We start from the raw sequence: 20807 nt of genomic DNA, 5'->3' as shown, positions 1-20807 counted from the left end.
AGCGTACTTCAGTTTGAGAATAAGCTGACCCTCGAGTTGGGGGTCCTAATTCAAGGTAGCAGAGGAAGTAGCAAAAATGGATCGGTTAGGTCCTCTGGTGATAGTCGATAGCAATCATGACAGGTGGTAGTAAACACCAGGGAGCGATGTGGTAAAATCGATGTGAAAGTGGTCTAAACCGAGAAAGAATAATATTATCTGTACCATAGTGCAGAAGTGTGGCTCACTGGTTAGAGGAGGCAGACCCTGAAGCAGAGGTCAGACCCGGGACCAGGGTTCAATTCCCGACGCGGCAGGGCCTTGAGCCCAAATATCCATGGACTCGATAATTTTCGTTTCGGTGCCTACTCGGATCACGGGTTCACACTCTGCAGCTCTGGGCATTAGCTGCTTAATCTCCACTACGCCCCCCCCCGCAGCGGGATGCCTGGCTTTCACCTTGGGGATGCCCAGTACGGGTATCTCACAGGGAAAAAGCCAGGACGGGTTCCCAAGGCACGCGCCGAGATGCCTACGGGTAATCGAGCGCTATATAAGAACGAATAATAATAATAATAATACAGCAAAGATAGTGCAGCGCACTACTTTTCGCATGTCTAAATAGAGCCATAGATGTGTTACTACCAGTGATGCCTTCAAATCGGAAGTTGAAGTCACCAATAATGAGTAATTTGCCAGTGTAGGCTGGTATGTATGTGGCTACAGTGTTAAAAGTGAGTAAGAACAAAACATTGTGACCTGGAGGTCTGTAGATGAGAAGCCATGTGATAGTGAGATAGGGATAGAGTGAGAATTTGAGGGAAGTGAAATATTTTTTTATAATCGAAATGATTGTTTAATGATGGCTGCTGCACCATTCCCTCTTTTGTTTGAGGTATGGTCTTTAATACTATAGACATTTAGTAGGGTCTTGTGCACCCATGGTCCCATAGTAAGCAGAGTTGGCTGGTATTGAGAAGTAACTTTGATTTACTAAAAGTGCTGTACAGTAGAACGTGCATTGATACGGCTTTCCTTTAAGATAAAGAGAGTTGCAAACTTCCAGAGAATAGAGAAACAATTTAATGAAGGTTGGTGAGAGGACGCAACACAATCCCATCAGAGCTAACTGCTGAATGATTTCAGGAAGGGAGATTGCAATACACAAATTTAAGTTAAGAAGTCTGAAAGCAACAATAGCCTTGCATATGGTCCCTTTTTCTAGATGGTCCAAGAGAGTTGGGTTTGGGAGCACCTGTAGAAATCAGGGGGCATATGTATCAAAAGTTCACAAAGCGCAGGGCAGCAAGCAAAGTTACTGTGCTGCACTGCGTGAATGGGAGAGAACTGAAAAGTGCCATATCTACTAAGATGTGGCACTCTTTAGCTTTCTCCCTACTGCACTGGCTCAGTTCTGCCTGCCTAGCACCAATGCAAGGCATCCTTGCACCTTTGTGCCTGTTTACAGGCAGGATTGTTTTTGTGCAGGAAGGGACACAAAACAATCCGAAGAGGCATATTCTTCTTTCAAAGCGTGATGCAGAATGCATCATGCATTCAAATAGGAAGTAACAAGGGGAAATACGACCCCAAAAGCGCTGGGATGCCTGGTTTCACCCTGGGGGTGCCCAGGAGTGGACACTCACAGGGAAAACCAGGAAGGGTTCCTAGGTGGTATACTGACAGCGCGGGACACCACCTCAGGGAAGTAGCTGTGCGCTCTATAAATACCGGTACAGTTACATTTACATTTTACAAATAAACATATTTCTCCTTGTTACGACTCTCTGTGATAGCTTACCAATTTCACTGATTTTACGCAATTCCAGCTTTACAAAACTTACTAAATCTGGAATTTATAAAACCCATGCTCTACCCATGGAACAACTACCACTAAGAAATGTAATGCAACAAAGTGCAAGCTGGTGCGTTGCATTACATTTCTTTACAAAGCCACGTAAGGCCATGCAAATCCGGCCTTGCGTGGCTTTGTAAATCCCAAATAGGCCTTGTGTTGCCTTGCGAGACGACACAAGTTGGGACATAAATGGATTAGTAAATCTGGGCCAATATATTAATTCTATTAGTAGAAAGGCCTAGTAATTTTTAATAATATTATAGTATAACAATAATAATAATAATAACATACTTTTTTTCAGGAAAACTGTTCTTTAGTGTTTGTTTAATCTCTGGAAATGTACAATAATCTACACGTGCAAAATGTCAGTTTTTTGCTCTGCATGCCCTCATAAGTGGCAATTGTTAAAACATAAATGCATTCATATTTTAATCCTGGTGGTATTCTGACCTTTACTGCATGGCATTTTACGGTTTGTGATGCATCAAATAATACATATCACTCTAACAAGTCTTGTCTGCGCTTCACTTCCCTCAGTTGTGTAACAGTGAAGAATTCTGGGAGAAAGTGAGAATGCCACACGTCAATGGCTCTACTGGCATAAAGAAAACTGGATCAGGGAATGAGAGGAAGAAAACCCTCCCTCAAATAACTGGACGCCCCCAGTGGCTGCAGAGGAGAAGAAGCACGTTCTTTTGAAGCATCGCTTTCAAGTTTCTATTTACCTTTGGCAAAAGGACTTGAGATGCTATTTGTGTGGACTTTTTAGCATTTAAATCAAATGTATGTGCTTTTGAGACATGCAAGCAAGCAAGTGGAAAATAGTAGGAAAATCAGTAGGCTTTAGACAATTGCTTTGTGTTAAACTGATAACATGCTGTGAAGACCATATGATACACAACTGGGCCTCTTTCTTAAAAATATATGAGAATCTATCGCTGTATCGTTTTAAAATCAGATTGTGGCATTAAAAGAAAACTGCAAAATACATCTTAGCTTCGCTGAGAAATATGTAAAAAGTCCCAAGTAAATTATGTTGTCAAAAACAAGGCAATCCACGTTCATCCATGGCAAATGCACAAACATTGGAGAGCCATGGCAGAGGTATATCGAAAACATTCAATCCTTGCAGGTTTCCAGGCATACCCCTAGAAATGTATGTGAGTTCCATTTTCATATGAGCAAAATATATATAGGTGTTGTTTTGCTCATGTGAAAATCTGCCGAGCAAATGCAAAGGGACTCCTTCCTGCACATAAACAATCTTTACAGGCGATTTGCTCTATCTATGTATCCAGCAGAATGCAACACACATGGACAGAGCAAAATACAAGGAGAAACAAACCATTTCTCATCGTCCCGCCTGCCTAAGGCCAAGTATTCCCCGGTGGTATTTTTGGTGCTGCCTCATACCTTTTAAATATGAAGCTGCATCAAAAAGCAGTGGGTGTTGCAGCGGAACGCCCACTGCAGCACCCATTGCATGCTCCTTTTACGCTAAGTGCTGTGTGAACAGGGGCAATATTAACAAGGGGCATTCAGTGTCTTAACGCCACCTTGTAAATAAGCAAGGAGTTAACATCACCAGAACGTTGGAAAAAGTGACGTTCTGGTGGCATTAACTCTTTGTAAATATTCAACATTAGTTTCTGTCTCTGTCACAGTGTTCTATGGGGTAGCACCTTTATTTCCATATTCCTTTTTGCCCACATATATTCCTGAACGCCTTATTTTCTCAGTCACTATCTTTCTTGGCTGTATCCCTTTTTCTAAGATCCAGATCTAGGGTGCTCTTTCTCAGTCACTGCTCCATCTTTATGGAATGCTCTTTCCCTTCATTTGTGCAACATACAGGACTAAGAAGCTTTTAGGTATCACTTAAAACCCATCTATTCTGTTGATCTGTGTACTTTGATTAATAGTATCAGTTCCTTACAAAAAGTTTCCCCTGAGCGACAGTTTATTCCTTATAAGTAACCTTATTTATTTATTCATTCATTTGTAACAGGAGGCCTGAGTTTACCAGATTAAGAACATAATTATTTATCAGAAAAGCTGCTGTGACAACCGGGTGGGTTGGTAACAGGTTTGGTAGAGGTTAACTATCTGCAACTCACAATTTAAAACACAACCATGCCAGGAAGCACTAGTCGGACAAAACAGGAAATCCTACAGACATATGTGACTTATAACTACGGCTGGAAAAACCTCTCAATCCCAGAATTACCATTGTGGTGCTACACTATGGGCCCGATAAGGATGGCGAACGGACCAGCGTCCGTCCGCCACCCCCGAGGTGGAGGGACCGTCCGCAGGGGCTGCGGCGTTCCCTCCCTCGGAATTAGAATGTGACCGCCACCCTGGCGGTCACATCTCCTATATTTAACATTGCGGCGGATGCTGCTTCAACCAGCCCCCGTCAAGGTTAAATGTGCATGTTTTCCTTTGCATGCACGAAGCAGCAGGCACCACGTGGTGCCTGCTGCTTCGTGCGTGCAAAGGCAGGGGGGTACCATAGGTACCCACCCATGTGCACCCCCCAACACCCCTGGGGGCCCGCAACGGGCCCCCGTACTCAAACTTCACATGCTTTTCTACGGCGGAAAACTCGCCGTGGAAAAGCATGTCTCCGCCGGCATCCTAATATGGCTGGCGGTGTCTGATAGACACCACCACCATATTAGAGCTTTTCCGCCGCGGTCGGAAGGCGACCGCAGCGGAAAAGCGGCGGACGGAAAAATGACCCCCCAGCCATCCTAATCTGGCGGGGGGTCTTTTCTGTGTCCACCGCGGTGAATCCGCATCCTCCGGGCCGGCGGTGGCTTCCGCCGGCCCGGAGGATGCGGATTCACCGCGATCCTAATCGGGCCCTTAGTTTGGGGAAATAGCAGCAGGTATAAATACAACAACGTCGTTGTGGCAATTTCCTCGCTAAGCGCCTCATCTTTGAGAACCTTTGTTAAATAAATCCCACCCCCTCTGGACAACTTCTGGTGCATAATACAATTGTTCATGCAGTTAAGTACGTCTGGGAACAAGGGAACCTCAGTGGCACCTATCACTTGGCACATTCCATACTTTTGGGCTGGACACTAATATCTAGGGCTTTGTAAGGAATTACCAAGACAACTCTGAAATCACTAAGAACGAAAACCAATAAGGGCTTAAAAATAGAACTAGATTACGGAGGCTGGGCAAGTGTGCTTGAGTTCTCTACCACTGTCTCCGAGAACCCAAAGTTCAAACTGCTCCAGCACAACATACTGCACCAAAAATACCTAACAACTTTGAGAATACACAGACTGGAGCCCAGGACATCACACTGAGGCCTTAGATGTAAATCTGAGTGAGCAGATTTCATAAATATGCCAGCATGCACACATACCGGTGAAGGTTTGCAACCGAAGCCACAGTGTTCGTGAACAGAAGCAATTTGTGTAAACATTAGACCTGCCTACTTGGCTCAAAACGCAGGTGTAGGTGGCAGAAAATTACCAAATGTTTGTTGATTTGGCATTCGTACTGCCTTAAAGACAAATTGCCATATACTGGAAATTTCCCACTGTCCTGTAAATTTGTACGTGGTAATCTGACCTACAAAAAAGGGATGAGGCCAACAGTAATGCCATTCATGCAGAATGAATTAGGGGCGCAAGAGGCCCTTACATGGAAGACTGGGACACTATCCGACTTGACTTGCTTAACAATGATGATGGTCAGTCTTGAAAAGTAAATGTCCTTATGCCATAAAGGTTAAAATGGATATTTATTTAAGACATCAATAACTACAGATGGTGCTCCCTCTCCAGCCAGCAGACAACTGACTCCTGAGACAACCCAAATAAGTCACAGTGTACAACAACACTAGAACACTTAAGAATCAACACTCTATGTTGAAAGGTACATGTACTATTACGGAAGATATAAGCACATTAAAGACCTGGTACAAGCACAACAATAAGACCCTATGAGAAGTGACCCAATATGACACAAATATGCATTGCCAAACATAGGGGTGTACTGGCCCCTCTCTCCTACACTCTATACAGCACTGACACACCAGCAGACTTGCGCAAGAACTCACACATGATGGTAACAATACATTAAGGGACCATTGGAGTATCTCACAATATGGCCCAGCATCCCCTCAACGGGTCTTGTGTTAAACTGGACAGTGCCCCTGTAATCCGATGTGTACAACATAAAGCGATGTACCCAAGATATATGTGTGATATTCACCAGCAACACCCAGAGACCTTGTTCGAGTTTGACTTTGTTGGCCTTTTTGTAAATCAAAAAGTATTATACATGTGCCTATGTATAATGGTTTAAAAATATATTTAATTGACTTGTTTCATAAATGATCAATGACACAACATTTTTAGGCCATCACATGATAATATATGTATAAAGTCAGTTTATCTCTGGTGCACATAACAGTGAACTAGGATGATCAGTAATCTGAAGTGCATAATTTGGTACTGATCCAGTGCGGCTCTATAACAACTTTTATACCTCACTTCACTTAATCCAGATGCAACCACTATTTATTCATCGGTGGGGCCGATAGCACCGCAAGTCACACACGCACATACACATTACACCTGAATCAGTGACAAAAAGGTAGAGCTGCTGGGTAGCGGAGTACCTAGGATTTCATACTCTATACATTATATACATTGATTTTATTTTACCTGGAAACCCTACACCAAGGCACTCCACTATTTGGTCAGTAGATCATCTAGTAGAAGATAGTTGATGGAGATCAAGACCAGCTTAATCACAGTAATCCATATACATATTAGCAATTTATTCTGTCATGCCACTTAAATTAAATAAATTCACAACTCGACTTTTAATTTAAAATTATATTTTATCTATTCATTCAGGGAATCGGAATTTTAGTTTATTCAGACAAGAAAGAATTTAGGGCTAGATGTAGGTAATTCCCATTTACAGACTCTTAAATACCGAATTTTACAATAGGATTGTGTGGTAAAATACCGACTCTTAAGGGCCTGTGGCACTCTCAGGAGTGTCAGCTACATATGGATTTTCCGATTCGGTAAATATACCGATTCGGTATTTTACAGAATCGGTATATTTACCAAATCGGTAAAATTACCGATTCTTAAAATTACATGCCCCTACATCTGAAAACCCAAAGACCGGTATTTGGGCTCCTACATCTGGCCCTTAGCCATTTATTTAGTACATGTTAAAAGAAAAATGAAATTCAGAAATCATATAACCTAACTCTGTTACAGAGGAATAACAGAGCTGCACGAATCTCAATCTGCCTCTCTATTCTTCCTAATGCCTCAAAAGAAAATCTCTGCATTCGGTCATCTTCATTTCTCCAAAAGTTAAAGTCAAAGAAATATTTCAAAGTCTTTAGCACCATAAAGTAGTATAAACCGACAGCATGTCATGGTGCAAAATAAATTCAAGGAGCAAGCTTTTTTATCCCTTTCGAACATGATCTTTTATACCCTTTTTCACTAACTATCTGACTAAAATTGAAACTTTTAGGGTTCACAGTTCATTTTGATTGGTCTATTTAGTGGGGTGACAAGGATCATCTCATTAAGCCTTGACAGAACCAGTTTCTAAATTGCATAGTCATTTTCACCTGTTCCCATGGATGTCATCTCCGTTTTATTTTGTCATTCATTCCATTTGTATCCTTCTTATTCCGTTCCCAGGTTCTCAGATGCAAAACAACTCTTGGCATCCTCTTGCACTCTTGAGTCAGGCTGACCTTGACATCACTCACTCAGTGAACCAAGCTTTCTGCTGATTTAGCCATTGTTTTTCTCGCACATGCGTAGACGCTCTTTCTTTCGGACCATTGCTAACACTGCAGTCAGCAGCCATTTACAGTGCCCAGGACACATAGGTCTCAATGAGAACTATTGCGAAAACAAACACAATAAAATGTTAGAACTTAGAATTATAGAATTTTCTGTTAACCTCCCACCTTTCTAATATTCCCTATTAGTAGGTTACCTAGCAGAAGCATACACACAGCTTTATATACTTACAAAGTGTATCTATTTTCTTGCCACGAAAAGACATGCACACTCTATATAAGCAAACAAACATGCTGTTTGCATACTATTGCACTATAATAATATGACTCATTCACAATTATTAGTTTATTAGTCGGGGGCGCTAGGTGGCGCATGTGCGGAATGGCAGCTATTCTTTGAGGCTCCCGCTGTCCGGATAATTATCCTGCATTTATCCTGCTCTACGTTCCTATTTTTAGGCAAAGACTGCGGTGTTGGACCGTTTGAGCCATCGTGGTGCCCGCGGACTGCCTCCGATTGTTGTGGTGTGGCGCTTGAGACGGCTCCTGCTTCCTGCGATTGGCCTGCGGAAGACCCTGGCACTGGTGTGGAGCTCAGAGTGGGCGACGGCAGTTACGTGAGTGCAGCGGCGTCCCAGTGCTGAATAGGCTGCATGGTGGCGAGGGCTCGCCAGGATGCGAGAGGAGACCGACGGACGGCTGCTGTGGCCGGGGACGGCACTGTAGGGCTCTGGTGGGGCCACCCCTACGATATCACCGCGTGAGGCGGCTGCCTTTGGCCAAGAAGTACGGTGGCGGACTGGGGTTGCTCTGGGGCAGTGCCTGTTGAACTGTCATGGCGGCGGTCATTGTGACGGCTGGCGGAGAACATGCCGGAATCGGCCAGTGATGGCTCGTGTTCAATTACGCTGCATATGAGGCAAACGGCGGAGCGGTAGAGCGGACCGCACGCTCTACAGAGGAGTTTGGATCGGCTTGCCCTACCTCGATAGTGCGATAGTGGAGTGCACTCCTGACTGATCTGGCGCTGGGAGTGCGGAGGAGCCATTTTGCGGCAGATACGACCCCGACATTGGGCGCATCCCGACTGACTGTGAGCGCTTGACCGCTCGAGGTGGGGAAGCTCTAAATGACGATCAGTGCAGCCTGAATGGCGACACTCGGTTGGAAGGCTTCTTGTATTCATGGGAGATTCGATGCAGGCCTCATTTCCCCGGGAGCTTTACAAAATGGCGGCTGTCATGGCGGCTGATTAAACTGAGCATTTTGCCGGCAGCTCCGTGAATAGTAGGAGATTGGAACTTGATGGGACTGTAGCATCTGCACATGGAGGCATAGCGGGCAGAGCTGACAGTGTGGGTGGCTCACTTCGTCTGGGAGCAGATTGAGCTCCAGTGGCATTTTCTGGTTGGAGATGGCTCGGTGTACCACTGCATTCATATTGTCCTGAAGTGCTCGGCTAGACACATTCTTATTGCTGCAGGAAGGTGATTTGAGGACCCTATGCCCCGTGAGTAGGAACTGAGGGGGTACAAGTGATACGGCTGGCCCCACTGACTACATTTGTTTGACAGTACTGTTGATGAGGGTGCGGCCACCAAGGCCCTCCCCCTTCTAAGCCCGTTGGTGTGCAGCACAGGTGCAGTGGTGCTTGGACTATCCCTGCTGGCGCACGTACTACCTGCTCCTTGCTGGGGAACTCCATCATTATCCGTGGCTTTGTGGCTACCTGTCTTGCTCCCGCGCTTGTGAGAAGCTCATACACAGTGATTTGGCCTTTGGTGGGGCTCCCCGGGGTTGTGCAGCATGGGCCGCCAGGACTCTAGGCATCCCCGCCTCACTTTTGAGGCAAAAAGAACCCCCCAAAAAATGCCAGAGGAGGACGAGACCAGGGCGGTGGAGTTGTCGGACGCTCCGACCTCTGGCTCGGGCAGCGTACTGCACACCATACTTACTAAAATGAGGCAAGGCTTTGTGACGATAGCGGATAAAGTTGATACGCTAACAACTCTCATGGATAATATCGCCCACACGTTGAACACTCACGACACCCGACTCAAAGAAGCTGAACAGCTTATCGCTGACTCTGAAGATGTTATGGAACAACTAAAAAAGGCGGTGACGCAAATGGACAAGCTAATGCACATCATAGACGCCAAGAACGAGGACATCGAGGCCCGCAGTAGCCGTAAAAATGTCCGAATTTTAGGCATCCCTGAAAGCACCAACACGGGGCGCTTGGAGCAGTATGTCAAGAAAATGCTGACTGCAGTCACCGCAGAGGGGGCCCTCTCAGCCCAATTCATCGTAGAGAGGGTGCACAGATCGCTTGGCCCGTGGCGGCTTCCGGGGACCACCCCTCACCCCATTATAGCACGCCTTCTCAATTATCGAGATAGCGATGCGGTTTTGAACGCGGCGAGAGAAAAGAAACAGCTTCATTACGATGGGGTCCCTTTTACTATCTTTCTGGATTTTACGGCTCGGGTGCAAGAGGAGAGATGTAGGTTCCACGGGGTGAAGTAGAAGCTGCGCCATGAGCAGGTGGATTATGCCCTATTGTACCCAGCGCGCCTGCATATCACTCACCAAGGGACACAAACTATTCACACCACGCCACAATCGGTGGAGAAGTTTCTGAAGACGTTGCGGAGACGTAAGGCTGTCCCGAACGACCAAGATGAGCCGGAGGAGGCGCCACTGTCGGATGTGGAATGAACAACCACTGTATAGAAGTGCTGGAACTTGATTAGTGCGGATGTACGCACGGTGGGGTGGCGACTGCGGAGGACCTGCTTGACACTTCAAGACTGTAATGTATTGCAAAGTTTGCTGCCTTAAAATGTTTATTGCCTGTTATCGCCGAATCATTTGTTTAGCTATGTATGGGAACAATAGTCCTTTGTATGTTATCACCGGACACCCTTGCTAGTACTGGGGACTGATACCAGCTGGAGGTTCCCAGACTTGGAGCAAGGTTTCGTGTGTCACCTGGAGAGACAACCCAATGGGAGAACCTCTATTTCACTATGGTTTGTTTATGTTCGGGGGGAGGGGGGGTGGTCCATGGCTGGCATGATTGGGATGCTTTAGTGGGTGGGGGAGGAGGAGTTGGGATGGGGTTTTTTATGCAGAGGAGGCGTTTGTTGAGTGTGGTCCAGTTGCAAATACTGCTGTGGAGAGACAGAAATGTACTTGACTATACTACAGGGCAAAGTTATACAGCGTATGATACAGGATGGCGGGGGTAGGAAATGACTCCTCTTTAAGGATTATGTCTTGGAATATTCGAGGGCTCACTGATGCTAGGAAAGCCAAGAAGATTATTGCATATTTGGAAAGACACCAGGTGCATATTGTGCTGTTTCAGGAGACACACATGTCTCCACACTCTCACAATACCTTTGCGAGCAGGTGGGCGGATATTCGATTATTCTCCTCCTACTCTTCATATGCGAGAGGTACGGACATATTGATTAAAAAATCAACGTAATTTATGGTTCTGGGTGAGGCCCTCGATCCTGCTGAGCGCTATGTCATTGTGTGGGGCCGGTTGGGGACTGACACTGTTACTATTGTGAATTGTTATGCTTCTATTGTTGATACACTTGAGTTTTTTACGACATTGTGGGGTAAGATAGTGAACATTGGCTCTATGCTCATTATATGGGGGGGAGATTTTAATGTTGCATTGATACCTTCACTGGACAGGGCGGATGGGGCTGCACACTACAAAAGCCGGTCTAGAGAAGCTTTGCATGGTATTGTTGAAGAAGGTGGGTTGATTGATAGTTGGCGATTTCTCTATCCACTTCGTAAGGAGGGTACGCACTTCACATCTTATACAGGCACCTGGGCACGCCTTGATTACTGTCCCAGGGGCTAAGTACGTGTCTCCTGCGAGCTAAACACTTAGCCAGAACATATTCTGATCCTAGTCCTGTGTTAGTGCAGTTGCGTCTGCCAGGGTGGGATAGTCCTCGACCACAGTGGCGGCTGCAACCTAACGCGCTGTTGGATGAGGTGTTCAAGATGGAGTTAGGGGAGGAAATTTCAGCGTCTTTCCCCGCAACAAGGGGTCTGTTGACAGTGTCGAAGTTGTGTGGTAGGCATTTAAAGTTACGGTCCGAGGCTATTGCATCTCCAAGAGCTTTGGTGTTTTACGAGATATACAACAGAGGATGTGTGCCCTGGACTGGGAACTGAAAGAATTGGAGGCCCTCATGGTGTGTGGAGAGGTGGGGTGGGCACACCTGGATTTTAGGGTTAAGCTGTCGGAGTATGAGGAGCAGGCGGTGAGAGAGGCTAAGTTTCGGGTATGCCACAGGAAGGCACGAAGGTATTGTGAAGGTAAGAGACCGGGGAAGGCATTAGCGGAGGTCACTAGGAATCCACGCTTCAGTAACTCTATCTTAGAAATTAACACGCTGGAGAGGGGGACATGTCAGGACACAGCGGGAATCCTGGATATATTTGCCTCACATTACAGCCAATTGTACACCACGCAGAGTGGGGGGGAGGCGAGGTTTGAGGACTTCCTTGGGGATGTCACCCTATGCTGGCTGAGTGATGTACATAGGACACTTCTCAGCGCTCCGTTCGAATTGGACGAGATAAGGGAGGCGATAATGTCCCTCAAAAATGGAAAGGCCCCGGGGCTGGACGGGCTCCCCGGTGAATTCTACAAATGCTACATCGATATTATGGCCCCGGTGCTCCGAGAGGTGGTCGAGGAGTCGCTAGAGATGGGGCTCCTGCCTTGCTCGATGCGGGAAGTAGTGAATACCTCCCTATTAAAACCCGGGAAAGATCCCAAGGCCTGCGACTCATATCGCCCGCTCTCATTGATTAACTGCGACACGAAGATCTTAGCTAAAGTACTGGCCACACGTCTCTCCCTCTTGATGACGAAAATCATACTCCCGGATCAGGCTGGATTCATCCCTGGTAGGTCTACTATCACAATCTGCGGATTCTATTTTCCCTGATCCAGACAGTGGCTCCTGAGTTTCCGGTTGCTGCGGGTTTTTTAGATGCATCAAAGGCATTTGATTTGTTTCAATGAAAATATTTATTTACTGTTTTGCGGAGCATGGGTTTCCCCACACTTTTTATATCTTGAGTGCAACTATTATATACACAACCCACAGCTAGAGTTCTAGTCAATGGTCATCTGTCCCCCTCGCTCACTATAACGCGGGGCACCAGGCAAGGGTGCCCGCTCTCTCCTCTCCTTTTTGCTATTGCAATAGAACCCCTCGTGTGTCGGCTGCGACAGCTTCATCCCGCTGGTGCAATTAAATGTTTTCAGCGACAAATTACGATTTCTCTATATGCCGACGATCTGACGCTTTATGTCACCGACCCGCAGCAGAATCTCAACCCGCTGCTGCGCGAATTTGTGGTGTTTGGTAGATTATCCGGGGTGCAAATCAATTGGGGTAAATCGCAGTTCTTCCCCCTCACGCCTGCAGTCCCGGAATTTCCCCTGGATTTCCCCCTAGAGTGGTGCCATTCTGATCTTCGTTACTTGTGCATACAGGTGTCTAGAGATAGGGACGAGACGCTCCGGCTTAACTATGGTACTGCCATCACTAAATTGACTTCCACGGTTACCCGTTGGATCTCCCTTCCCTTATCTACGGCGGGTGGAGCCTCGCTCATCAAGATGGTGATATTACCACGTTTTTTATATCTCTTTTTAAACGTCCCCTACTACCCGGGTGCCTTTTTTTTTAAGACCTTGCGAACGGAATTGATTCGCCTATTCTGGGGTGGAAAACAGCCGCGGCTTCAGTGGTCGGTCCTGGCGCAGCCTTATGATAAAGGCAGATTTGACCTCCCAGATTTTGAGGTTTACTATATGAGTGTGCAGGCTCACTATGCCTGTCATTGGATGGTGCCCACGCCTTGTATGCCGCAATTGGCAGTGGAGGACTGGGTGGCGCAACTAGCGGGTCCCTCAACCCCCTGTCTCTGACGCAGCCGTACATAATAAGAAATCTCGAGCCGAGTGGGACGAGTATCTCTAATAAACAGATCCATGGACCGAAATTGCCCTTCCAGGAACAAGTCCCCCCAGGTAGCTATCTGGAAGCGTCGACATAAAATCTGGAACCCCTTTTCCTGTAGCAGCACCAATTTAGGAAGATAGGTCAATGGCAGTCGCGCCGATTAGAGCAATGTGAATTGCAATATTTTCACTATACGTCTCCAAGCATCTATCATGCATGTGACTGTCATAGGCGGAGTCTCCACAACCGCAACTGGGCCATGTATAAGACCATCTTCCCTTGAGTGGTCTTATACATGGCCCAGTTGCAGTTGTGGAGACTCCGCCTACGACAGTCACATGCACGATAGATGCTAGGAGACGTATAGTGAAAATATTACAATTCACATTGCTCTATTCGGCGCGACTGCCATTGACCTATCATCCTAAATTGGTGCTGCCACAGAAAAGGGGTTCCAGATTTTATGTCGGCGCCTCCAGATAGCTACCAGGGGAGACTTGTTCCTGGAAGGGCAATTTCAGTCCATGGATCTGTTTATTAGAGATACTCGTCCCACTCCGCTCGAGATTTTTTATTATGTACGGCTACGTCAGAGACAGGGGGTTGAGGGTTCCGCTCGTTCACGCTGGGGCGAAGATCTTGGTAGGGAGGTCACTGATGCGCAATGGAGCTATTGTTGTGGGATCACGGCCAATATATCTGCTAGTTGTAGACTCAAGATTATTCATTATAGATTTCTGCAGAGGCTGTACTGCACGCCGGCTAAGAAATATAGATTTCAACTCTCCGATAACGATAGATGCGAACGCTGTAACCGGGCAGGAGCTGGTTTTCTGCACCTGGAGTGGGAGTGTCCCTCTGTGTGAGCCTACTGGACGCAGGTGCATGAGGCCTTGGAGGCCATGGTTGGGGTCCCTCTGCAGATGGATCCACTGATTCTGCTGTTAGGTTATACTATGCAAACACCTAAGCCTTACAGAAAGTTCCTAGATCTTACCCTCCTATTGGCTAAAAGGCAAGTGGCGTGCCGATGGGGGTGGGGGAGAGCCCCAAAGTTTAAGGACTGGCTAAACTATGTCATCTATTGTCAAGAGCAAACTGCTGTCTACGCTGAAACCCAGCCACTGGCCAGTAGGCCTAGGGACATATGGGAACCACTAAAAACGTACCTGCTTAGCACTGCGGAGACGGACTCGGTGGAGTTACTGCATGATAATACCCCAGGGTCTGACGATGGGGTGTAAGAGGCCGTGTTGCGTTGGCCTGTACTTCTTGGATTCTATCATGGCACTGCGAGGATGTTATATGGTGGGTTGTGGGAAGTCTTACATCTTTTTCATGGATAGTGCCTGTGTCAGAATTTTTACTTTACTGCTTCATATTTGCCTTGCAATGTTGGCTTTTCCCTTCCAGGGTGTGTATGTGGTCAACCTGCACTATGAAATCTGCTGGATGTGATATACCCTTGTTGGATAAGACCCCCTGTAAAAGTACATGATTACCGATATTGATGCTCTGTATGATGTATTATTGTTGCTCCTATCCAATTGCTACGTATTGTTGTATTTGATGGACCACACAATAAGATACCTCTGTATGTTTTGCAAAAATGATAAATAAAGTCTAAAAAAATTTTCAAAAAGTTTATTAGTCTTTCGCAAATGGCAATTAGTTCCCACGTGTAATGTTGATGTCTAAATGCAATTTCATTGGTTAATTATTCATGCTTCAAATAATTAATTTGATTATGGTTATACGAGTCTAACTTTACAGGGGGTACACAGGACTTTTGTCTCACCCCTGCTCCATCAACTCCCCCCTTTGGTGATTTTATCACCACACAATCCACGCACATACATTTTCTTTTAAGAAACATGTTTCAGGCTCTTTCAATTTTTAGACTTTAGTATCTCTTAAAGTCTGACTTCTTGAATCCTCAATCATTTTATTATTTATTTCATCAAGTTCAATTTCACCCATTTCACCATTGGCCGCAGACTGCAGAGGGAGCGGAAAAATGACCCCCGATTGGGGAGCACACGCCACTGGAAGATAGGAGCGATGATAGGAGTGATGATTCAGTGTCACTACCTGAATCTAATACCGTGGCGCCCGGTGCGGAAGTGCAGAACTCTAGACATTTACGTGGGCGCCGGGAAGGAGCAGTCCCCAAAAGGAAGCGAGGTGGTGGACCAAGCGCAGGAAGAAGTCCAAGCACCCTAAACTGATCGAAACCACTATCTCTAACATGCCGGCTCCGAACATTCAAGTAAGTGGCGAACCCACGCAAATAGTAGTAACTGATCGTATCGAGCCAACAAACTCCCAGGTCTTACGCCCAATTGAGGATGCTTTTTAATGAACCTGGGTGAACTCCTGGAAATGTCCCTGCAGCCTCTGGAGGGGAGATTATCACAGATTGAGCTGAAGCTGACAAAAATTGAAGGGAGCATTGAGGTCTTGAAGGCCAATAAGATCCAAACGGCTCTACCTAGAATCATAGATTCAGGAGAAGGGATTTCGCCAAGCTCTAATTTACTACCAACCAACTCCCACCCCCCCCCCCCCCTTGACAAAAGCCCAACTCCTATATTTGATACCAACTCAACTAAGGATACCAGAAGGGCAGCAGCTATCCGAAACGTAAATGTCCATAAACAGTTGGGAGGAGAAGACCGGAGAGCTGCCAGTGGTTTGACAAAAAAGAAGACGACAGTCGACGGCCCACACTGTAGCATACCCTCTGTTGATCTTCCTCCGGAAAGTGTCCCATATGTGGTTGTTTTGACTGGAGTCCCACAATTGGCTGGAAAAGGGTCTGAAACATACCACGAGTTAAAAAACAAATGTATTCACTGGTTGAACACTTTTAGACCGTTACCTAGGAATGTGCATTGCCAGCTTTTATTTGTCAGGAGAGTGGGATGGGTTGGAAGTAGAGCTAAAGAAATAGAGGGGGATTGCATTGTTATCAATTTTGAAGATAGAAGGGTGGTGGAACATATATGCATGTGCCCTGTAACACCGGCCCCTTCTAAAATCCGCCCTTTGAGCCTAAACTTCTTTTATCCCCCTCCGTCAAACAGCCCAAATGACCACTACTGCGGATAGGTAGACCAACATGCACTACTAGATTCTGTGGAAAATAGGGGTGGGAATCAATCTCTATGAGGTTTTCCAGTTAGTAATAGGTTTAACTCACTTGATCAGGTTGATTGACACTCACCAACCTGTCTACCCCCGACTCCACCCCAAGCTGACCAGAATGCTAAAAACTAACACCCCAGAACAGGGTCTGGTGAACACAGATCTACAGCTAGATCTGTCCCCCGCCACTACAGAGATAAATAGGGGGATGGCTGGAAACATCGGGAGGCTTAGTCTACTGTCATGGAATATAGCATGCTTAATGCCCAAATTAGATTTCCCAGACTGGGGAGTTCTTATAGATTCTTTTGGGATCTGCCTCTTCCAAGAAACCTGGGCACCTAGTCCTATCCATCGGGTGGGCTTTATGACTTATTTTGAACCTGCCACTAAGGGCCCTAGAGGTAGACCTTCAGGGGTATGTGTATCTGGGTGGGAATCCACCTTGAATGTGAGGTAAAAAGAATTAATACCTTTTCACCAGATATAATTTGTATTATCCTGACTTCTAAAAGCCGCCAAAAATTGGCTCTAATTAATATATATTCTAGACCTGTCCAGTATAGTGGCACATCCCTGACTCTGGCTCAATTGGACACTCTCATTAAATCACTACCTGGAGATATGCCCTATGCCATTGGTGGGGACTTTAATTGCCACTACGAACCTTTTTATGGACTCCTGAAACCTATCACCGCAGAAGAAGATGAAATGTGGGGAATCCCACCTCCTAACACTTATGTGGTAAAGAGATGTACCCCATTAGTGCTCCAAGTGACCTCCCTCACACTATCCTCCTCTGTAAGGGCGTGTAATGGGCGTTTCAAGAATGATAACCCAGGGTTTCCTACTTTTAAAAGACTAAATCAAGCGACTGTAATTGATTATTTTTTAATTAGTTTGAAAATTTGGCACAGAGTGATAGATTTTAAGGTGCTGGAGCGCTTGGGAAGTGACCATAATCCACTCACTATTATGCTGGAATTTCAACAAGGTAATTCTGATCAAGGTCCTTTTATCTCGCCCAGGTCTGACCTTAGAATAATTAATGGAGGGAGGCGTGTCCGCTGGGCAAAAATTGTCCAATCCCCTGACTCAGTGGCAAATATGTATAACGCCATTACCCCCCTCCTGGAAAAGGTGTCCCTTGTACAACAACCTATTAGTGATAATATGTTTAGCTACGATTTGGGAAGGATCCAGCGAGAGATGGTGGCAACCCTTGCAGATTTTTTTTATCGCCCCAATCAAACAATCTGAAACCACGAGGCGACAAAAACCCATGGTTTAATAATGGCTGCATGGTTGCTAAGCGATCACTCTTAGTATCTTTGAAGGACGGGGACCCCGCAACTATCAAGGCAGCAAGGGCTGATTTTAAAAAAGTTATTACCATTGCCAAATCTGAATGGGAAACACTTAGATGGCTAGACATTAAAACTGTGCTTGAAGAAAAAAATCCCTGGGCCTTCTGGAATCTGGTCCACACAGGGATTATGGAGGGTAAGACTGGTGTGGAACCGAATATCTCGGAGGAATCTTGGTGCCTTTATTTTAAAGATCTTTATACTGTATCCCAAAATGAGAAGTATGTGCCGCCCGTAGTACTTTCACCACCCGATTCTATTTGGATGATCCCTCCCTGTACAGCGGATGAGGTAAAGTTGGCACTGAGTAAGCTCCAACTGAATAAAGCCCCAGGCCTTGACAGGATTCCAGATGGCTTGTACAAAAGCGAACTAGGAGTGTGGGTTCCCTATCTCTACTCCCTTTTTAACGCAATTTTTCAGGGACTCGAAATACCTAGTACCTGGTTTGGGGCAGATATTATTCCCATTTTTAAAAAAGGCTGCCTATGGACCCAGAAAACTATAGGCCAATTAGCCTTATTGATGGTTGCCAAAAACTTTACGCTAGGGTACTTCTGCAACGTCTGCAGGACTAGATCAGCGATCACGACATTCTCACTCCCCTGCAAGCGGGTTTTAGGGCCAAAATTTCTACGATAGACCAACTATTCCGGCTCCAGCTAATTTACTGGAAGCACGTTGTGTTGGAAGGTGGGACCCTATACTTAACCTTCGTTGACTTAAAATCTACATTCGACACGGTGGACCGTAGCCAGCAGTGGACTATCTTGCTGACTATGGGGGTTCCACCGTACTTATGCTATTTACTTAAACAACTTCACGAAGGTACCTTTGCCAAAGTTAGATATGGTAGGAACGGCCAAATGACATATCCGTTCCCCGTGGAAAAGGGGGTGAGGCAGGGATGTGTGTTGGCACCCACCCTGTTCTCCCTCTTTTTAAAAGGTTTGATAGATGACCTACTAGCAATCAAGGATATAGACTCCCCCAAATTGTTCCAAACCCGCTTTCCCGCTCTGATTTTTGCCAACGACACTCTGCTGTTGTCAAAGTCTGCGCGGGGAATGGAGCGTGTCCTTAATCAATTTGCACAGTTCTGCCAGCTCAACATTAAAAAAACCAAATACATGATTTTTAATGCTAGATTCATGAATTTCATTACAAGACAGGAGGCTACATTATGCATTAATCCTTTTAATGCAGCTCTCACACAGCCGCTTACGTCACAAAGGTAAGAACAAGAATTAGGTGACATCATAGTATCCATAAAGGCCAGGTGCCAAGGGAGATCAGCCTCTTTTGAATGCGGCTCTCAGACAGATAAGTTGCCTTTACTAAGCTACTCCTTGTGTCTGCTTACTCCTTGATATTGATATTGATATTCTTTCTTATTGCTTACTGAAACTTTTGCATATACATATGATGTATGATATTGCTTATATATATGGTATATACTACTGCTTTTCGTGTTTATCCCCATAGGGGCTTGTCTGTTCTCAATCTGGCGCTGCTTGTGTTACCTCCATCGTAACTCCTCCCCAAGACTTCCAATTTACGGTAGTCTTCCCCGCACCGTGTCTTCCCTCGTAACCTCCCTGAGGCCACTCGATTTCACCCGCTCTATGTGCGCCAAGACCGCTCGCGGCTTTCATTTAATACTAACATCGGCCGTATGGTGAATGCCTTAACTCTTGCCTTTATGGGCCTCATCCGCGTTTCCTCGCATCCCGCTCTCGCGTTCCGACCCGATACCATACTGGCATCTTGCGGCGCCTCGCGCCTCCCGCATTAGAGGAATGACCCTCGGCAGCGGCGGCGCAACGCCCCCTGCCTCCTAAGGGTCATTCCTCTTCTCCCAGCGCCTCCACTGCCTCGAGCACGTCAGTTGCTGCGAGAGGCTTCCCTTTCACCGACGAACAGCTGTTTTCGGTCGGTCTTAAGCATAACTTTGCCCAAATACGTTCCTAGGGCAAACGAAGGCATAATTGGCTTCACATTTACCGGCTAACGTTTTCTGGCAGGCGCAGGCATAATTTTACTTGTGGTTTATATACATTAAAAAAAAAAAAAAAAAAGGGGAGTAAAGAGGCAGGATAAGCCTTCTGTTTTCTATACTATCACTCTGCTAACTACCCCAAATAACATGTCAGATATGGAGAGCGAGGACGCTACAGCTTCCTCTCCCTCTCACAATAGTGACGCTTTTAAAAACTTTCTAAAAAAAGAAATGAGAGCATGCATGCTCGATACCTTTAGCGAGGTAATGTCTCGTAAGAGGACCCTCAGTGATCCTGGACAACACCCCAATAACCCTACCAAGCCTAAAGCACCTAGAAAAACCAAGCACACTATGGATAGTCATGCGGGGAACTTTGGAGGTCCTAGCACCTCTCTGGATTCGGGAAGCCTTAGCGCTCCAAGAGGCATTGGTGCCCCTCGCGGCACAACTAGGTTGGGTACCCTTGGCGGTACAACTCTGGAAGGTGTCCTAAGCGGCACGACTGGTGACGGTGCTAGTGCTCTCTCCAATACCTACTCTGACGTGGAGGAGACTTTCGGGGAACCCTCCGACGAGTTCGTTTTCGACCCTAATGATTACTTTTCCAACGACTCGGACCCCAACTCAT

At 46.1% G+C, this 20807-nt stretch overlaps 2 protein-coding genes across 3 annotated transcripts in view; one reads left to right on the top strand and one right to left on the bottom strand.

Annotated features, from left to right (window-relative positions):
- The window catches only part of LOC144773083 (F-box only protein 36-like), a 337880-nt gene extending 335055 nt beyond the window's left edge, over positions 1-2825 (top strand). Inside the window, exon 4 of the mRNA XM_078657882.1 lies at positions 2375-2825. Within this exon, the coding sequence (XP_078514008.1) occupies positions 2375-2536 (162 nt within the window). The 3' untranslated portion in view covers positions 2537-2825. The remainder of the gene's footprint in view (positions 1-2374) is intronic.
- UPF3A (UPF3A regulator of nonsense mediated mRNA decay) overlaps positions 1-20807 on the bottom strand; it is a 726694-nt gene that overhangs the window by 18912 nt on the left and 686975 nt on the right. The gene's annotated exons all lie outside the window — the stretch shown is intronic.

The sequence above is a fragment of the Lissotriton helveticus genome, chromosome 8 (assembly GCF_964261635.1).
Source record: "Lissotriton helveticus chromosome 8, aLisHel1.1, whole genome shotgun sequence".
NCBI classification, from domain to species: domain Eukaryota; kingdom Metazoa; phylum Chordata; class Amphibia; order Caudata; family Salamandridae; genus Lissotriton; species Lissotriton helveticus.
Note: the sequence above shows the minus strand (reverse complement) of the source record. Positions and strands in the feature narration are given on the sequence as shown.